Consider the following 18,144-nt stretch of genomic DNA (forward strand, 5'->3'; position numbering starts at 1 on the left):
GTAAAAACACAGAGGCTGCTACTCCTTCCCCAATTCCTCAGCCATTCTCTCAATCAAGGCAACACAGGCTTAAAAGGGACAAAAAGAATTAAGTGGTGGTCAATGCCAATTATATTTGGCTCAAAGTTCAGTTGACAGATGCAGTCGATTAGCCACAGCAGAGGAGAGCAACAGTTGAACAAAATGGCAAACCACAGATAATCTGCCCATCTATGTCACAGCTACACCCTTGCCCCAAAGCAGGTGAGTTTTCAGTAAGAAGTGGAGTCAGTGGTCACACCTGGAGCAGCAACATAAGGGAAGGCTGAAGCAGGAGTCCCAGCCCAGCTGTGCTGAAGGTCCCAGGCCAAGAGACAGCTTTTTCAAGTCCGATGATACACGTGACCAAGAGCTCACTAGTGGTCAACTTTCTATTAAATAAGATAATTACACTGAACAAAGGCAAAACACAGATAATTCCCACACCACATAACCATTCTTCCCTGGATCCCCAGTGTGGGGTGGGAGGACTATTTTTAAAGATGTTCTGGTAAAAGCAGCCACAGGACAGAGCCTTGGCTTACTCTCCTCTCTATGCCCAAGATAATCCTCTGATTTGAATTCTTTAAAATAGTACTGAGAATGTCTTTAGTGACTGCAGCTAATGAAGGGTTATTTGAACATTTTATGCAAGATAGGTCCTTGGAGAACATCTTGTCAACCTTCCTTACTTTACAATGGAAGGAACTGAGCCCTGGGGCTGCTGAACTGTCAGAAGGCATAGAGTTAAGAAGTATATTGGTGGGGTAGGGGCAAAACCTAATGGCAAGAAGTGAAGTCTGAGGAGATCTGAGAATGAAATGCTTTTATGACTTTCAGAATGACCTTAAACAAGTCCACAATTGCTCAGCAGTCCTCGGACGCTTCATCTGAAGGAACTACTGTGCTGAACCGACAGAGTTGTTGTAAGGAGAGCACCAGCTAAGTATATTATACAGGTATTACTGTTTCCCAAGCCAAAGGCAAGCTTCTAAAGTGAGCGAGGGCTCCTGGACGGCCACATTCGCAGAGACAGGCACGAACAACTTAGATCAAATATTAATAAGTCTAAATTTCCAATACAATATTCATATACCTGCAGGTGATCTTTTTTATACAAATCTCCACTCAACTAGCCCTACTATCAGAAGCCTCCATTAAGCCACAATAGCCCATCTGTACATGTTAAAGATATGATCCCTATGGGAGAAGATTAAAATAACACAACTCCAGTTGCTACAAGTATTTAAGGAAACAATGCACACCATTTTTTTACAAAGTTTTCAGAAGGATTAGTTGAATCATCAAAGAATCTGCAGATTTCCAAATCTGTGATAAAAGAAAACCTCACACTGAAACCTCCTAACGCTGAAGAGTCACTGAACTATTGCTCAATATTCTTTTAATCTAAATTTACTATATAGTCAGATGTTTATTAATTCATTTGACAACTGTTTGCCAAGATCTTACTAAGTGCCACTTCCAGTTCTAAGTACCGGGACTGTAGACCAGAAACCCCTGCTCTCACAGAGCTGACTTTTAAGTTGGGGCAGGGGTAAGGGGGAGAGGTCAATACAGATAAAAGCTAAATTACAAAACATAATACATAGAAGTAGTTCTCAGACTTCAGCTTGTTTCAGAACCCTTAGAGGGCTTCTTAAAACACAGATTGCTGGGCCCTACCTCTAGAATTTCCGATTCAGAAGGTCTAGGGTGGAAGAGTATAAGAGTTTGCATTTTTATCAAGTTTATGCTGCTGCTGCTGCTGCTCTAGGAGCACACCTTAAGGGAGCCACTGATAGAGAGTACGCTGATGTGTACAACAAAGAAAATAGAGAAGGGCAGGGAATACAAAATATGGGGTAGGGGGGTTACAATATGAGGCCTGGAAGTCTCAATGATGTGACACTTGAGCCAATATCTGAAGGAGGTAAGGAAAAGAGTATTCCGGAAAGAAGGAACAGCCCATGCAAAGATCCCGAGGCAGCAGCATGCAAGGTAAGGAGGCCAATTTGACTGAAGAGGAAGATGTAAGAGCTGAGATCAATGACATAATGAGGGGCCAGATCTTATAAGGCCTCACGAGGCACCTTAAGGATTTTGATTTTCACTCTGAAATGGGAAGGGGTTGGACGGTTTTGAGGAAAGGCATAATACAAGTCAACTTAGTTTAACAGCAGTACTCTGGATGCCGTGTAGAGAACAGACCACAAAGGCAGAAGAGGTCCTTTTAGGAGACTGCCATAATAATCCAAACAAGAACTGATGGGTCTGTGGACCAGGATGACAGCAGGGAGCTGATGAAATATGGTCAACCATAGGATTTACTAACATATTGGACAGGATGTAGAGTCCAAGAGAAAGACAAGGATCGAGAAACATCAAGATTTCTGGCCTACTCAATAGAAGAATGGTTCTCCCATTAAAAGAATTGGGAAAGACTGTGAGAAGCGCAGTTCTGCCGCACAGGGGTCACAGAGTTCTCTATTGAAGGTATCCATTTGTTAGAGTTGAAAGGGAATTTGAGAACCTAAGCACATCATTTTACAGCTGATACAAACTATGGCCAGCAAAGGGTAAGGACAGTAAGTTAATGACCACAGGGGGCCCAGATTGGCTACTGTGTCCTCAAGTGCACTACATATAATCAAGTGTTAAATCATATTCCATAGAATGTAAACACAGGTTAACGTTATTTAAATTTCCTAAAAATCTATAGTCAACATACGATACGTGCAATAATTTACAAGATGTTATTGACCAAAACTTATTCCTATTTATAATACATATTTAAGATTTATCCCCATTACAACCTATTCAACTAGTCCTAAAGTGGCTAACTTAAGTTACCCAGATATATGCATTCCCTTCACACTTAACACATTTTTTAAATTTATATAGTTAACTGTTTAATGTCTGTGTCTCCTAAACTATAAACTCCATGAGAGTAGACACAATGTCTCCATTGCTTACCACTGTGTCAGCTCAGAGGACTGTGTCTAGAAAATAGCAAATGCTCAATAAATACCTGTCAACTAACCACTGAGGATACACTGAAACCAAACACCTAACGTTTACCTTTTCCCCCACAGAAGGAGCAGGCTATACAAATGGAGGTTCCGGGAAAAAGAAAAAGAAACAAAAAAATAAGCAAAGGGCCGAACTGCTCGGCTTTCAAGTCTAAAAACTCTTATTTTAGCCAGACCTCTGTAGCTTTTGGTAACATGTGAAATCTAATTTAATAATGATATTGCAGGCCCTTACAGGAAGGAAAAAAGAGAGGGAAGGAGGGAGACTGAGTCCCATCTGCCTCATGCCCCCCTAGACACTCTTCTGTGAAGCTCAACCGTGTCCCCCCTGTAGCTAAATGTGCACAGCTGAGCAAAAATTCCAGCAGGGGAGTAGAGTCAAGCGGTTCTCCTCCATCGGAGGGTCACCCAGTAACATTTCCTTAAGTTGCTGCTCAAACAACTGCTAGCAGCTGTTAAAGCATGAGAAGCTGCTTACAATCTCCTCAAGTATTTCTCAATGATGGTGTACAGCTGGAACAAAAACCTCAGTTTCCAGAAGTGACTACATTCTTGGTTCATTCTAGAGTTTTTAACAAATGTTACCATTTGTCGAAACACCAAAAATCAGGGAGCCACATTAACTTACTGTCCTTATTCACTTATGCCAAAAAAAAATTCATGTATGAGAATTTTGCCGTAATTCATCAAACCATAATTCACATAGCTGTAAACTGTTCCTGAAATGCAAAACAAATATTTTGGCTCACTATAGAACACTTAAACCCTCCCCCAACTGATTTTAATTTTCATGTGTATTCTGTTTTCTGAGTATAACCAGTGCCTCTTCATTCACATTCTCTGCTTCACTCTTAACTTTATTATTTCATTGCTTGCTGGCTAGGGCAGTGCTTGTCCAATATCAGAAGTGATATTGCTCATTAAAAACTATTTCCAGCCTTTAAAATATGCAGTAGTATACATACCTAAATATTTAAAATATTTCTGCCTCTCTCCCTGCTAAGCTGATATATTCTTACTCATTTGAACTCTCAGCTATGCCTCACATCTGCTCCCTCTGCCACCGACAGGCACATGTACTTGCATAACCTGCCGCTGAGACAGGGTGTCTCGCGTGCCTCCAGGCAGACTGCACTGACCCAAAGTTCAGGCACACCTGCCATGTGTCAGGTACTATCTGGGGATGTTGCGATGAACAACACAGAGTTTATCCCTCTGGGAAGTATCCAGTCTGAAGGGAAGACAGTAAAGTAGAGGCCCAATTTCAGTGCTGTGTCATAGGCTAGCTAGAGGATGGACAGAACCCTTTCAAAGCACCAGGGTGAGGTGCTTAGCCCGGTGCAGGTGGGCATAGTGGAGGAAATAATCAGGAAAGGCTTCTCAAGGAAAGAATTCTTCATGAATGAGTCATGAAAAGAAGTTACTCAGGTAAGAAAGGGGAACCCTGAACAAGAAGCTGTAAGCATTTCAAGTCACAGCAGAAAGCACTTGCAGACAAGACTAGAGGCAGGTCCCTCATCTGCCACTATTAGGAAGTTGGAGCTTTATTCCAACAACACCAACAGCAATGCTTATAAACTTTATGCAAGGGAAGATACGGTCAGATATATACTGCGGATTCTTCACTCTGGTGATACTGAGGAAATTGATGGGACAAAGAGAAGAGAAGAGAAGAGCAAAACAATATGGCAGGAGGTCAGATGGAGTGCCTAAGGCCTTGCCTCCCTAGCCACCGTGAGCTTACCATACCCTAAGTAACTAGAGGACACCATCCCAATATCAATACAAAAGCAATGAGTTAGCAAATTCTAAAATAAAATGTGTTTTAACTCCTTTAATGCTGTAGTATCTTTTCATTACACAAATGTGCAAAATGAGGAACAGAGAAGCTAAATAAATTGGTTACACAGCTAGAAGCAGCAATGCCAGGATTGAACCATGCCTGTCTGGTGTCAGAGCCCTTGCTCTGGGCCAAGGTGCTCATAAATGTGATGACATCATTTCCTGACTGGATGCCTCGGGGGCTTTCGGAGCTTTCCCATACTAATCAGAAGCTGACTCCAGGGCTGCTCGGATGCCCATATTACCTTGCTCAAAGCAGCAACCTCTCATCCCTACAACACAAAAAAATAACTCTTCAACCCCCACCCTCTGCAGTAAAGTGCACTTTATGAGGGCCAAAGAGCACAGAAGGAAAATGAAAGAACCTAGCAGCTATGGGTGTAAAAACTCAACCACCTTGCACACCTTCCTCTGGCTCCTTATGGATAACGTCGAAGTGACAGAAGCAAGGTAAGTTTCGTTGCATGTTTTCCCGGCACTTTTAGTCATGGGGTTTTCAGTATTCAAGATGGAGACTTACACTGAAGATGCATTCAAGGCTGATAAGGATATAATCTCCCTCCCAGTAAATAAGAGATGCTACCCAAAGTTCTACCAATGTACTTTGGACAGTGAAAAACCCAGGGCACAAGCTTGATTTGAATGGATGTGCATACTTGAGGCAGTTTGATGGTAACTTTCTAGAGTTCCAGGTTGCTTTTGCTCAGTAGCGGTTTTTATTTCTGTTATGTAAAACCAGGGAAGGGAAATTCACATTCACACACATAAGCACTGTCTTTGTGTATTGGGCCTACTGTAACAAAATACCTTAGACTAGGTGGCTTAAAAATAACAAAATCTTATTTACCACAGTTCTGCCAGCTGGGAAGTCCAAGATCATGGCACCAGCAGATTCACTATCTGGTAAGGACCCACCTTCTTGTTTATAGATGGTGCCTTCTCTTTGTGTCCTTACATGGTAGAAGGGCACGGCAGCTCTCTGGGCCTCTTTATAAAGGCACTGGTCTCACTCATGAGGGTTTAACCCTCATGATCTTATCACCTCCCAAAGGTCCCACCTCCTAACACCATCACATTGGTGACTGGGGTTCAACATATGAATCTGGACGGCACACAAAATTCAAACCATAGCGTACACACACCTCAAAGGCAAAAGTAAGTGAAAATGAGCATGAGATCTAGCTTACATAATGTAGTAGGAAGCGTCTACAAAGCTCTTTTTATATATCAAATGTGCTGAAATCAACATTTTTATAGAACATTAAGAGGAGCCACTATTTTTTTTAAAATCTTAGATTAAATAGATTTGCAGAAACCATCCCAAAGTGATCTGTTTCATATGAATTTCTGTTTGCTCAAAATAGTGACTCTCATTAATTCTGGACAAACAGGCTTAGTCATTTGCCAAAGCACTAAGCTCTTCCTGACAATATGACAGGGCATCAAACTGGAAAATAAAATGCTATGCCGTGGGAAGAACATGACTTTCAAGTAGCCACTCCCCCTTCTATCACACAGTGAGTGCAGCAAAACCTATTGCATTTTCCAGGGCATCCAAGTTGATTATCAGGAAGTTACTCACACTGGACCTCTAAGCATAGAAGGTACAGTAAGAAGGAAAGCATTTTCTCTTAAACCCTGAGTAGGCAGTCCTCAAGTTCTAATTCACTATATCAAACCTGAAGTTTTCCAGTCTGAAAAGAGTGTGGTGTCACTGTTGAGCTTAATTCTATAGCAAATGACACTTAGATGGTTACTTCTCCTATCCACTGAAACCTTACCAGGGACACCCCTGTGTTTCAACCTGAAAGAGCAAGGAGGAAGAAGGTGCTGAATATGTTCCCTGGTCCAAAGGGGAATCGACTTATGCAGAGACATAGAAGAGATGGTGACTGCTGTGGTATATTCCATCTCAAAGTGAGGTCATTTAAATCCAGATTTTAGGTCCTCCTCCTGGAAATCCCACAGATGTGAGTTGGCAGTTTCTAGAGTCAGACTGCCCAAACCCAAAGCGTGGATACACCGCTTATTCTACGTGTGACCGGCGCAACTGACTTCCCCACTGTAACTTAGTTTCTCCTAGTAAAATGGATGCAATAGTACCTTCCCCTTGGAGTTGTGCTAAGGACTGAACGAGACTCAAAGCATTCAGAACCTAAAACCTGGCCTGACACACAGGAAGCACTCAAGACAGCGTTAGTTCCTGATTTTACACCCACGTTCAATAGAAATGTACATTCTTCCCACAGAATCTGGACTGTGTTAAACAGAACCAGGCACATTATCCTATCCACCATACTTCTAGCTGCATAATAAAGTGAGGTTTTCTCATGGTCTAAATCAGGCCCTTTAATCTGTTTTCTGATAAAAAGTTCTGAAAAGGGGAATTTATACACATGTAAAAGTGAGTGTTTCCCCTTAAAAAAACAAAAATCATTATGTTTTCTATTAGGATAGCAAAAATGCCCTTTCTGAAAAACAATGCACACAATAATACTCTCAAGGTGGGCAACGTATATTATACTCAAAGAAATAAATACAAACTTAACTTCTCCCCTTCTTAACTTTTATTTCAAACTACAGGTGCCCTACCTCCCCTCCCTCAAACCTTACTTTCCCCTCAGAGGCATAAAGATACACATGGAAGAGAGCTGTCAGTCTGGGTAAAAGCAATGTATTATTTGTCCAAGTAGCAACAAAAAGGGACTGTCTCACTCCTGCCATTGCTGAGTCTCCACGTTCTACTCTTCCCCCCACCTCCTCTATCTCACCCACCGACAAGGATGCCAGCAAAAGATCCAGAGACTCCTGGTCCTTGTTGTTGTTCAGGCAGTGACCAAGTGCCTGACCAAGAAAGTCAATCCCCTACAAAATGAGGACAGCAGGAACATCTACCTTTCCAAGGACACATTAAAAATGCTTTAAGGCAATAACTTTATATTACAGTTAACACTTTAAAAATTCAAACTTGAAATACTGTGTTAGTTCGATGTGATGATCAGGTCAGAGAATATGGGGGAAATTAAATGTGAGTTCCAGAAAGCAATAGTTCCAGAGATGCCAAAGCTGTACATTTAGGTGCCTGTCAAGCAGCCACTACACATCTGGAAAATGGCCATTCTAATTTCTGTTATTACACAAGCATGAAGTTGCACACTCAAAAAGATACCAAGGATGCCCCGGATGACTGGAACACAAAGTCCTCAGCACATGCCAGGCACAGAAAAGGCACAGCCCTCTCTACACTTCAATTCACTTAATTCCCACAACCACCCCGCACAGGGGCTTCCTGCCTGAGCCCTTCTGAACTCAGCAGCCCCCGCACTGCAGGCACGTACTGGGTCACAACAGACACCTCGGCAGTGAGGAAAAACCCAAAGGCCTGTGACGGAAGGAAAAAGTCAGGAGATCTTACCTCGGGGATTCCTACTGGGAAAAAGAAAAGGACAGTGTGTTCCAGAAGGCTCAGGAAGAGGCTCAGATCATTAATCTGACAAGAATAATGGGATGAGATGACTGGCAGAGGACCAAGTAACAGAATAAGGCAGGGGTTGACCAGCCTTCACATTTCAAAGGCAGTTCGCTATTTTGACCCTTTTTGTGAGAAATCATCATTTCATCGTAAAACAGAAAATTAGTTGTACTTCCTTATCAGCTTAGAGCAAGACTAATGGCAAGTTAGCTTCCAAATTCCATAATTAATAAGTATCACCTTTTGATAAGTCATAAACTCTCCTCAGAGCTGAAGCTCTTGCAGGACAATTCCAGGTTCACATGATCTCCAGTCGGTGCAAGGAGTATCAGTGTGATCCTGTTAGTCATAGTAACAGAAGTAACAGTAGTAACAGTAGCAACAGTAGTAGCAGCAGCAGCCATGGTAAAACAGCAGTTATTGATATTTGCTGCATGCCTATTATGTGTCAGCCACTGTTGAGATCACTGGACCTTGATTTCACCAAAGAAGATGAAGTAGTTTATATTTTTACCCCTCTTTACGGAAACTGAGTCTTAAGAAGGTTTGGTAACTTGCCCAAGGTGGCAGAGCTACTTACTAAGTGGTGGCCTCAGAATTTTGACCAAGTAAGCTGACACCAGAGCCTGCACTCTGAACAACTAGTTAGTTTGGAGAGTTTGAAATTTTGGGGACTGGATAGTTTGAAATTTTTGCTCACAGATGTTTCTCAGCTGTTACTTGTTTAACTGAAGTACTTTTTCAAACTGTCCCTAGCCTGTGGGATAAAGTCCACTCGTGAGGACAAGATATGCACACACAAAGCACTAACTCAGATGGCTCAAGAACAAAATCCAGCATCCACGATGAGGAGAGGCACCAGAGTCGGGGGGTTGTGGGGGGCGGAGCAGCAGATGAATCAAGAATTGCCAAAGATTGATAATTATTGAAACCAGGTGATGGGTACAAGTGGGCTCATCTTACTCTTCTCTGCAATGACAGGGTCAGTCCAGTATAGGGAAGGACTGTCTAGCCAAAAAATGCCACGAACACCCCCTAAAGAAACCATGAAAGCTAAAAGGATTGCTGAGACAGACTTTCAACAACATGGGTAAAGCAAGAGTTAATATGGACGTGGCTACATCTTATCTCAGGCCTTTAAGGTTACTCTAGGGCCAATAACAAAATAGAAGGTGCTCACCTGATATTGCGTATTCATGCAACAGACATTCATTGCATCCCCAGCCTACCAGCTTTGTCAAGAACAGCCATGTTGGGTCAGAGTTAAGAACAAAACATGGCCCAGATTTTTAATGTTCACAATTGTTTCAGATACCTCTTAAGAAATAAATTAGTTTTTAATTGATGTGTATGATGTTTTGAATTTTCAAACCTATCGAAAAACGTTTTTACAAGTGCATTTCTTGAAGTTATATGAGTATTACCATTATAAAATGTGAAAGGCAGAAAACATAGTAAAATTGAAAGTAAAACTGTTCTTTATCAAAAAGCTATGTACTAAAATGGTATTTTTCACAGGATGATCTAATGACTTATCAAAACAATAAGGAAAACATGCTATCCTTCGGACCCAAACATTCTGTAAATATCATTCTTAAAAGAGATTACATGCATTTACTCATTTCTCAGGAACGATTCGACATGCCTTGAAACTGTAACAATTCTGTAATCAAGTAAAAAAATTTTCCATTTATCAGTTTTACCTGCTATTTGCACTGAACCATCCTCACCCAAAAGAATATTACCAGCTTTCAAATCCCTATAAGAAAAAAAAAAATAGAAAATAAATTGTAGGGTACAGACTTTATAGTGTATTGATTCACTCAGGAAGATTTTAAAACATATCATACAATGTAGCTCTTTAACATAATAATTTCACAAATATTAAGATTATATCACAGATTTTAAAAGTTAAAAGGATACGCTGGGCATGGTGGTTCACACCTGTAATCTCAGCACTTTGGGAGGCCAAGGCGGGTGGAGCACCTAAGGTCAGGAGTTTGAGACTAGCCTGGCCAACATGGTGGAACCCCATCTCTACTAAAAATACAAAAATTAGTTGGGCGTGGTGGCAGGTGGCTGTAATCCCAGCTACTTGGGAGGCTCAGGCAGGAGAATCACTTGAACCCAGGAGGTGGAGGTTGCAGTGAGCTGAGACCACACCACTGCACTCCAGCCTAGGCAACAAGAGTGAAACTCGGTCTCCAAAAAAAAAAAAAAAAAAAGAAAGGTATAAGGATTCAACTGTCATTTTATAGTTTACTCCTGGGGGAGAGTTAGGATTTTAGAAAGAAATATTTTTTATGAAGTAATTATCCAAATTTAATTAAATCATCAGTAAGTAGACTATTTTATGCTTCAGAGTTAGAGACTGCCCAGAAACTCACACTACTGTCATTCTATCAAGTATTAAAGCCCAGTCTATGTAAAGCTCCTCCACTTCCACTTAAATTTGGGGTACAATTCCAAGTTAATTCTCTTTCTGGAAAATGAACTTCTCTCCTCTGGTGAGAGACCGATTATAAATACTAATTATAATATTATATAGTATATTTCTTCACCATATAAAACCTGTGCAATCTTAGTACTTTGAAAAATGACAATTTGCAATGTATAAGTTTGATTTCTAAAGTAATTTGTTTCTAATTATTGTAAAATATAGGCCAGCCACACTGGCTCACGCCTGTAATCCCAGCACTTTGGGAGGCCGAGGCGGGCAGATCACCTGAGGTCAAGAGTGGGAGTCCAGCCTGGCCAACATGGTGAAACCCCATCTCTACTAAAAATATAAAAATTAGCCAGGCATGGTGGCAGGTGCCTGTAATCCCAGCTACTCGGGGAGGCTGAGGCAGGAGAATCACTTGAACTCGGGAAGCAGAGGTTGCAGTGAGCCAAGATCATGCCACAGCACTCCAGCCTGGGCAACAGAGCAAGACTCTGTCTCAAAACAAAAAAAAAAGAAAGAAAGAAAAATATAGTAGAAATAATTAAATATAAATTTCAGGGTAGGAGAATTACATATTAGTATTACGGGTAGATGGCTATTTACTTGCAATAATTCCTAAGAGCCCAAGTAGCACTAACTCACTTGAAACATCAAGCACTCATATTCTATGTGATTTGACTATATAAAGAATTAACATTTTATGTCACAAAAGATGTGTGCCTCCTCCTTCCCTCTCACCACCACATCAAAAATAATTCACATATTACAATGTTTGGATAGTCTTGCTTGTATTAGAAAGATAGAGGTGCTATCTAGTTCAATTAGTATAATTCAAGAGTAGTTACCAAAACTGATTTTTTTAAAATGAGTCCATGTAGTCCCTTTTATATTCCACTCTTATTTCAGTGAAAGCCACTGAAGCAATCCTCAAGGATACCAATATAATTCATCAAAATTTATTCACTTGTTTCTTTCTTAAGTACTTTTTTCCCATCTATTTAGCCTAAGTTAAAGTAATGTCAATACCTGCCTGCAACATGTGTTTCCTTAACATTCTTTACCAACTAGGGCTGAAGATATGAACAGCTGAATTTAAACATTTCTGCAGGGGTCATACCTGTGAATCTGACCATTTCTGTGTAGATAGTCTAAGCCTTCCAAAACCTCTTTAAGAATTGTTGCTATTATTGCCTCTTCCAGAACTCCGTTCTTGTGTTCTCCTCGGTTGACAATGTATTTTATGATATCCAACATTGAACCTAAGTAGACAAACAGAAGAATTATCACCTTCATCACCTTCTCAGAACAAGACTCCATTATGTATAAAATGTAATGGAAACATCAAAATATGGGCTTTGTTTATTTAATGCAAATATTCCCAAGGCAAACAAACAATTGAATGACAGCCCCATGACCAAAAACACTAAATCCAAGTTTGCAAGAGCACTTTCAGTGTGAATTTAATGAGAAGGATTCTGGGTCAGGAACCATAAGGCTGTTCATGGCCATTCCATGGTTGGTTCCTTTTCCCTAGAAATACTGGTTACAGCATTTCTCGCAAAAATTCCTAAGAGCAACCCTCCAAAGAGGGTGCAAAAAGTCTGAACTGACAAAGAAAGGAGTATGAGGCCAGGAGAAAAGGCAGAAGCGAACTGCTGAGAGAAAAAAAACCCACTCTCTGAGGACCTAAATCATAGTTGGGAGGGGGAAAGAAGGATGTTGTTTCTAGACCTCTGCTCATAACCAGAAGATTCCTTCCTGTGACACTGCATGATCTTTATTTTCTCTCTTTCTTTTTTCATTTGAGACAGAGTCTGCCTATGTCATGTAAGCTGGAGTGCAGTGGAGCAATCACAGCTCACTGCAGCCTCAACTTCCCAGGCTCAAGCGATCCTCCCACCTCAGCCTCCCAAGCAGCTGGAACTACAAGTACATGCCACCAAGTCTGGCTAATTTTTGTATTTTTTGTAGAGATGGGGTTTCAACGTGTTGCCCATGATGGTCTTGAACTTCTGGGCTTGAGAGATCTGCCCATCTCAGCCTCCCAAAGTGCTGGGCTTATAGGCATAAGCTGCACCCGGCTGATCTTTATTTCATTTACCTGATATATTTGAGGCACTAACACTTACAGTAAACAAACAAATACCTAGTACTTTGTTACCATATACAGATTAGTATCCTTGGCACTGTGAATTCATGTTTCAACACATATTAATTAGTATTGCAAACCCCTGGGTCAGTTTAAAAGCCAAAATTACCTGGGGGTTTGACATTTCTGAAGAATTAACAAACGGCTTACCTCAGGACCTGAAATTGGCTCTAGGCTCTTTATAATTAACTAAGAGGATTGAGCTTCCCCATCAGATATAGCTGCCTGCCCCTCATTAAGAGATTCAATGTAATGAAATAGAAGAAAATAAATGCATATTTTTCCCCAGAGGGGAGGAAAAAAAAAAAAAAAAAAAAAAACTGTTTATTCGTTGACTCTTAGATTTTTGTGTCATTTAAAAAATGGTAATTCTAAAAACTTTTTTTTTTATTGTATAAGGATATACCATACCAGGCATGCATGCATTTCTGCCCTGCTGAAAGAAAAATGAATAAGAGTCCATGTCTGTCCACATCCTTACCTGTAGAAACCTGTTTAAAACTTGTTCTTACCTAAAGCTCAGAGAGGTTAAATTGGACTCTTAAAAAAGACAAAGAAATTTTCTGTCAGATCCTCCTTAGAAAACAGAAGATTCTCAGCTTCATAAAAGCAAAAGGTAAAATCTCCAGCTTGAGCAGAGCACTTGGGACTATTCAGTGTCTCAAGTCACCAGAATTTCTCATTTCGTCAGAGTTGGTAGAACCCCACAAAAAGAGAATGGCTTAAGATCATCTTGTTGGCAAAGCACAAGTCCCTCTGCTGAATGAAGGGGCAGTCCCAGCACTCAACACTGCAGTCCAGCTCTGGCAGGCTTCCTTTTTCTTTTCCTTTTTTTTTTTCTTTTTAATTAAAAACTGAAGTAGGCACTCAAGGAAACAATGACTAATAAGATTGAGGAAGACTGAAAACAGAACAGAACTAAGCTCTCCAGGGCTCCCCACCGAGACCTACACAAGCAGACCCAAGCCAATTACAATGCCTTCGTCACCTCCTTTTTGGGCTTCTGCTTGATCCAAGAGAGTTTCTTTTTTAAAAAAGGAAAACATTAAGACACCTCCCTCGACATCTGCAGATTAAAATGGGCTCTGTCATATAAACCCTGCTATACTAGTTTCGGGTTGTCCAGGCACAGCAAAATGTTCTCCTCTGATCCTAAACCATGCTTCATGTCTCAGAAAGATACACAGGGAATGAAGCCCTCAAAAGAGAACATACCAGAGATGTGGGTATGCTGGGTGTTCCCAAGGAAATCACTTGGGCTTTCTAAGCTTCAGTGCCCATGCGTGCAAAATGAAAGTGTAAATACTTGCAGCACCACATACTAATTTTTAAGTCAACCGATTTTAGAGTCACAAATTCCAGCACCAACATTTACTATGTGTGTGACCTTGGGCAAGCTGCTAAACTCCCTTGAGATTTGGTGTAATTTCTGAAAAACAGGGTTGGTGACACAGGCCATTCAGGGATATTGTCAAGATTAAATGTGGTAAGGTCAGCAAATTGCCTTGGACAGGATCTAGCCACAGAGTCTAAGTGTTCAAAAAAGGGAACAGTTATCATTATCATTCCCTCTCTGATAGTGATGTTAGAAGAGTAAAAGAAATAAAATACAGGATGTGAAAGCACCTTATAAATTAAATTGTCAATGGCTTGCATCACTGCAGGGATCTGAAGCTAGAGAAAGGAAGTGACTTTCCCTTCCCAAATGCAACAATAGGGTGCGAATAGGGCCACTTCTGATCAACACTGCAAGTGAGTATGCAGCACACATTTCTCCCCATGTTAACTGAAACCACATTTAGTGAACACCTACTGGGCGCCAAGTTCAATGAATTCAAAGTGCATTAGACAATCTTCACGAAGTTCACAATCTAAATATGCACTGTCCAACACTGGAGCCGCACAAGGTGATTTAAATGTAAGTTAATTAAAACTGAATACTCAGTCCCTCAGTCACACCAGCCACATGTCAAGTGTTTAAGAGTCACATAGGATTAGTGAAAAGTAGATAGCAGCACCTCAGAACATTTCCATCATCACAGAACATTCTAATAAATGGCACTGAGATAATTCAGCAAACTGCAATGTGTTAAGGACCTGAATAATGTTAAAAAGAAAGGACTCAAGGAGAAAGGACTGGCTAACTTTTAAAAAAAAAAAAAACAGCGGCGACTGTGGAGAGGATGTGACCTTTTAGGCCTGAGAACATGGAAAAGAAAGGAGAGATGCAAGGCTGAGAAAAAGGGCAGGTCAGGGACAAAGGCATGAGAGCACATAATACATTCCGGGGGCTGCCTCTCAACCTAGAAGGTCGAGCATTTCATACCTGGAGAAGACGACATACATATTCTCGGAAGTTAAGTGAAATTATGAAAAGCTTTGAAGGTCAATGCGAAGCAATCGGGATGTTATCCTCTAGGCAATGAGAAACCAAACAAACTTTCAAACATAAGAGAGAAAGGATTCAATCTAAAGTCTTCTCCAATATGCTGCTTCCAACAAAAGGAGAGAAAACAAGCAAACAAATAACAACAACAAAATCCACTTACCTCCGCTTAGTAATTTCATGACCAGCCAAAGTTCATCTTTGACCACAAAAGAGGTGTAATAGGTCACTACGTTGGGATGGCTGCACTGACTCATGGCTTGAATTTCTTTCTATAAAAAGAGCAAAACATGACATAGTACCATGGGGTGAAAGGTGGCAAGCAAACACAAGTGAATCACAGTTGAATACCTGGGTAACTTTCCTACTCGAAAGCCTACCTGAGGGGCTGCCTAAGCCACTACTTCAAAGAAGGTACATAAGGACCAACTCTCTCACCGCATTATCAACTCAGATTAGAAAGTTCTCTACAGGAGACCACAAAGCCCTGTGGGCCAGCCACGGGACATAGGAACTTCAGATCACTGTTATCACCCAGATGATCCCCCAACTCTGCCAGCAGAGAGCCCTGCCATGTAGGACTAAGAGCCTCATACTTGAACTGAAGGCTTGACAGGGAGATAAAAGACTGGGTAAGTTACTAGAACACCTGCATCCTGGTGCCAGCCTGAACTCTGGTGGATCTTAGCTCCTCCCTCATCCAAAAAACGACAACAAAACTGTCTCTGTTTCTCAGGACTGCTGTGATGGTAAATGAGAAAATTCATTTGAAAATGCTACAGTATTATTTGCCAGCTATCTGTCATAGTAGATATTCCATTAAGTGAAAAAAAAGGAGGTGGTAGAGAAGAGCGCAGCAGGCGAAGTAAAATAAGCTTGGGAAACATCAGATACTACATCTCATTCTAAAAGAATCACAGGGAATATTAGTACTGTCAAAGGCTCTGAGAAGTCCTGCAGTAGATAAACTGCCACAGTTTAATCCATATTAACAAAGCAGGAAAAGAATGCTTTGTAGGTCACATCTTGGAAACACTGCTATAGAGAATAAAAGTTTTATATAAAGACATAAAACAACAAAGCTGGGAAATAAAACAAATGGAAACTTTCAACAAACCACATTTTTCTGGAATATTCAGTTTCATATTGATTTCAGTTTGTCCTTTTAAGTTATTGTCAGATGACTCCATAAAAGCTTCAGTCTAATGTAACTCTCAATCAAAGGTACCAGACCAGTGTAACTCACTTTCAAGGTGCTATCCAAAAAGGACAAGAATAACCTAAATGATCAAAGAAAACTCATTTTTGCTATTATGTATTAATGATGAAAGAAGAGTACATTTATGCATCCTATGAATATATTCAATAATAATGAGCTTTGCATTAACTCAAAGTTACCCAAGTAGAACATCTCAATTTGGGCTGTTATCTTTGCATGTCCAGTACTGCCTAATCCTCATACTACTAAAAATATCCTACATATCCAACAACTTGGCCAAAATTCTGTAACATGTAACACTTACATATGTTCCTTAATATATATGTTTATTTAAAGTGTTTTTGACTGGGAGCAGTGGCTCACACCTGTAATCCCAACACTTTGGGAGGTCAAAGCAGGCGGATCACCTGAGGTCAGGAGTTCAAGACCAGCCTGGCCAACATGAGGAAACACTGTCTCTACAAAAAATTAGCTGAGTGTGGTGGTGTGCGCCTGTAGTCCCAGTGACTGAGGAAGCTGAGGCACGAGAATCACTCAAACCTGGGAAGTGGAGGTTGCAGTGAGCTGAGATCGTGCCACTGGACTCCAGCCTGAGTGACAAAGTGAGACTCTGTCTCAAAAAAATAAAAAAAAATAAAAATGAAGTGCTTTTAACCAAAGATAAACTCCGTAGAAACTACTAATTTTTCTATTTTCTTTTCAGTATATAACCATGTTTTTCCTTCATCATTCCCCTCATCCATTGGACTGATTACAGGTTTTCTAGATCTGACACTTTTCAATTCAGCAACTCTTATCCTTTGAATAACACCTGAAACCTGAGGTCCAGTTTCCATCTGTTTCCGGTATTAGGTTCTGATGCCATAAGACACTTCTGAAGGAGAAATGGAACACTGCCCCGGCCACTCCTATTTCAAGTCAATAGCATCTGCTCAGTGGGGGGATGGCCCACATTGAAGGTCTGCAGCATTAGGTAGGGTCCAGTTTAAACAGATGCCTAGTGTTCAAAGAAATGTCTCTTAAATGCAGCTGTGCTCTAAAGGTAAGTGAATGCCTTTCTAGTGCTGTAATTCCAAACTTTTAAATCATTTATCAAAATGCACAAAACAACTAACGGTCATACAAAAGGAAATTCTTTTGCATTGAAGGCAAGGTTGAGTCAGTCTAGAAAAACCACTTTTTAGTCCTTTGCATTTAGATGGCCAGTATCAGGTCCCACCCAGAGTATCAGGTTCTCTGACTTTGCAGTGAGCGTGTGTGTGTGTGTGTGTGTGTGTGTGTGTGTGTGTGTGTGTGTAACTCCTTTAGAAAACCTATAGATATAACTTAGCAAATTATATTTCTTCAAAACTCTGAGTCTTAGGACACCATCTGGACATTAAAAGGTTCCAGAATTTAAATGAGTTGGGGATGAGGGGTCACAGATACCACCACACCAACACAACCACAGGAGCAATATAAGGACAGGTAAAAGAAGGGGCAGGGGGACCGAGAGTGGCTTTGCATCAGTTGGATCACTCAACCTCACATTCTTCTTCCATGCAGCTGAGCCGTCCCTCTTCACTTCTTGGCTAGGGGGTCCA

At 40.8% G+C, this 18,144-nt stretch overlaps 1 protein-coding gene across 1 annotated transcript in view; it reads right to left on the bottom strand.

Moving 5' to 3' along the window:
* Window positions 1-18,144, bottom strand: part of STK39 (serine/threonine kinase 39) — a 295,351-nt gene that overhangs the window by 200,171 nt on the left and 77,036 nt on the right. The window contains exons 3-5 of the mRNA XM_023188118.2: window positions 15,506-15,614; window positions 11,925-12,066; window positions 10,065-10,120 (exon numbers count right to left, since the gene is read on the bottom strand). Coding sequence (XP_023043886.1) covers window positions 10,065-10,120; window positions 11,925-12,066; window positions 15,506-15,614 — 307 coding nt within the window. The remainder of the gene's footprint in view (window positions 1-10,064; window positions 10,121-11,924; window positions 12,067-15,505; window positions 15,615-18,144) is intronic.

Source organism: Piliocolobus tephrosceles, chromosome 11 (genome assembly GCF_002776525.5).
Source record: "Piliocolobus tephrosceles isolate RC106 chromosome 11, ASM277652v3, whole genome shotgun sequence".
Lineage (NCBI taxonomy): Eukaryota > Metazoa > Chordata > Mammalia > Primates > Cercopithecidae > Piliocolobus > Piliocolobus tephrosceles.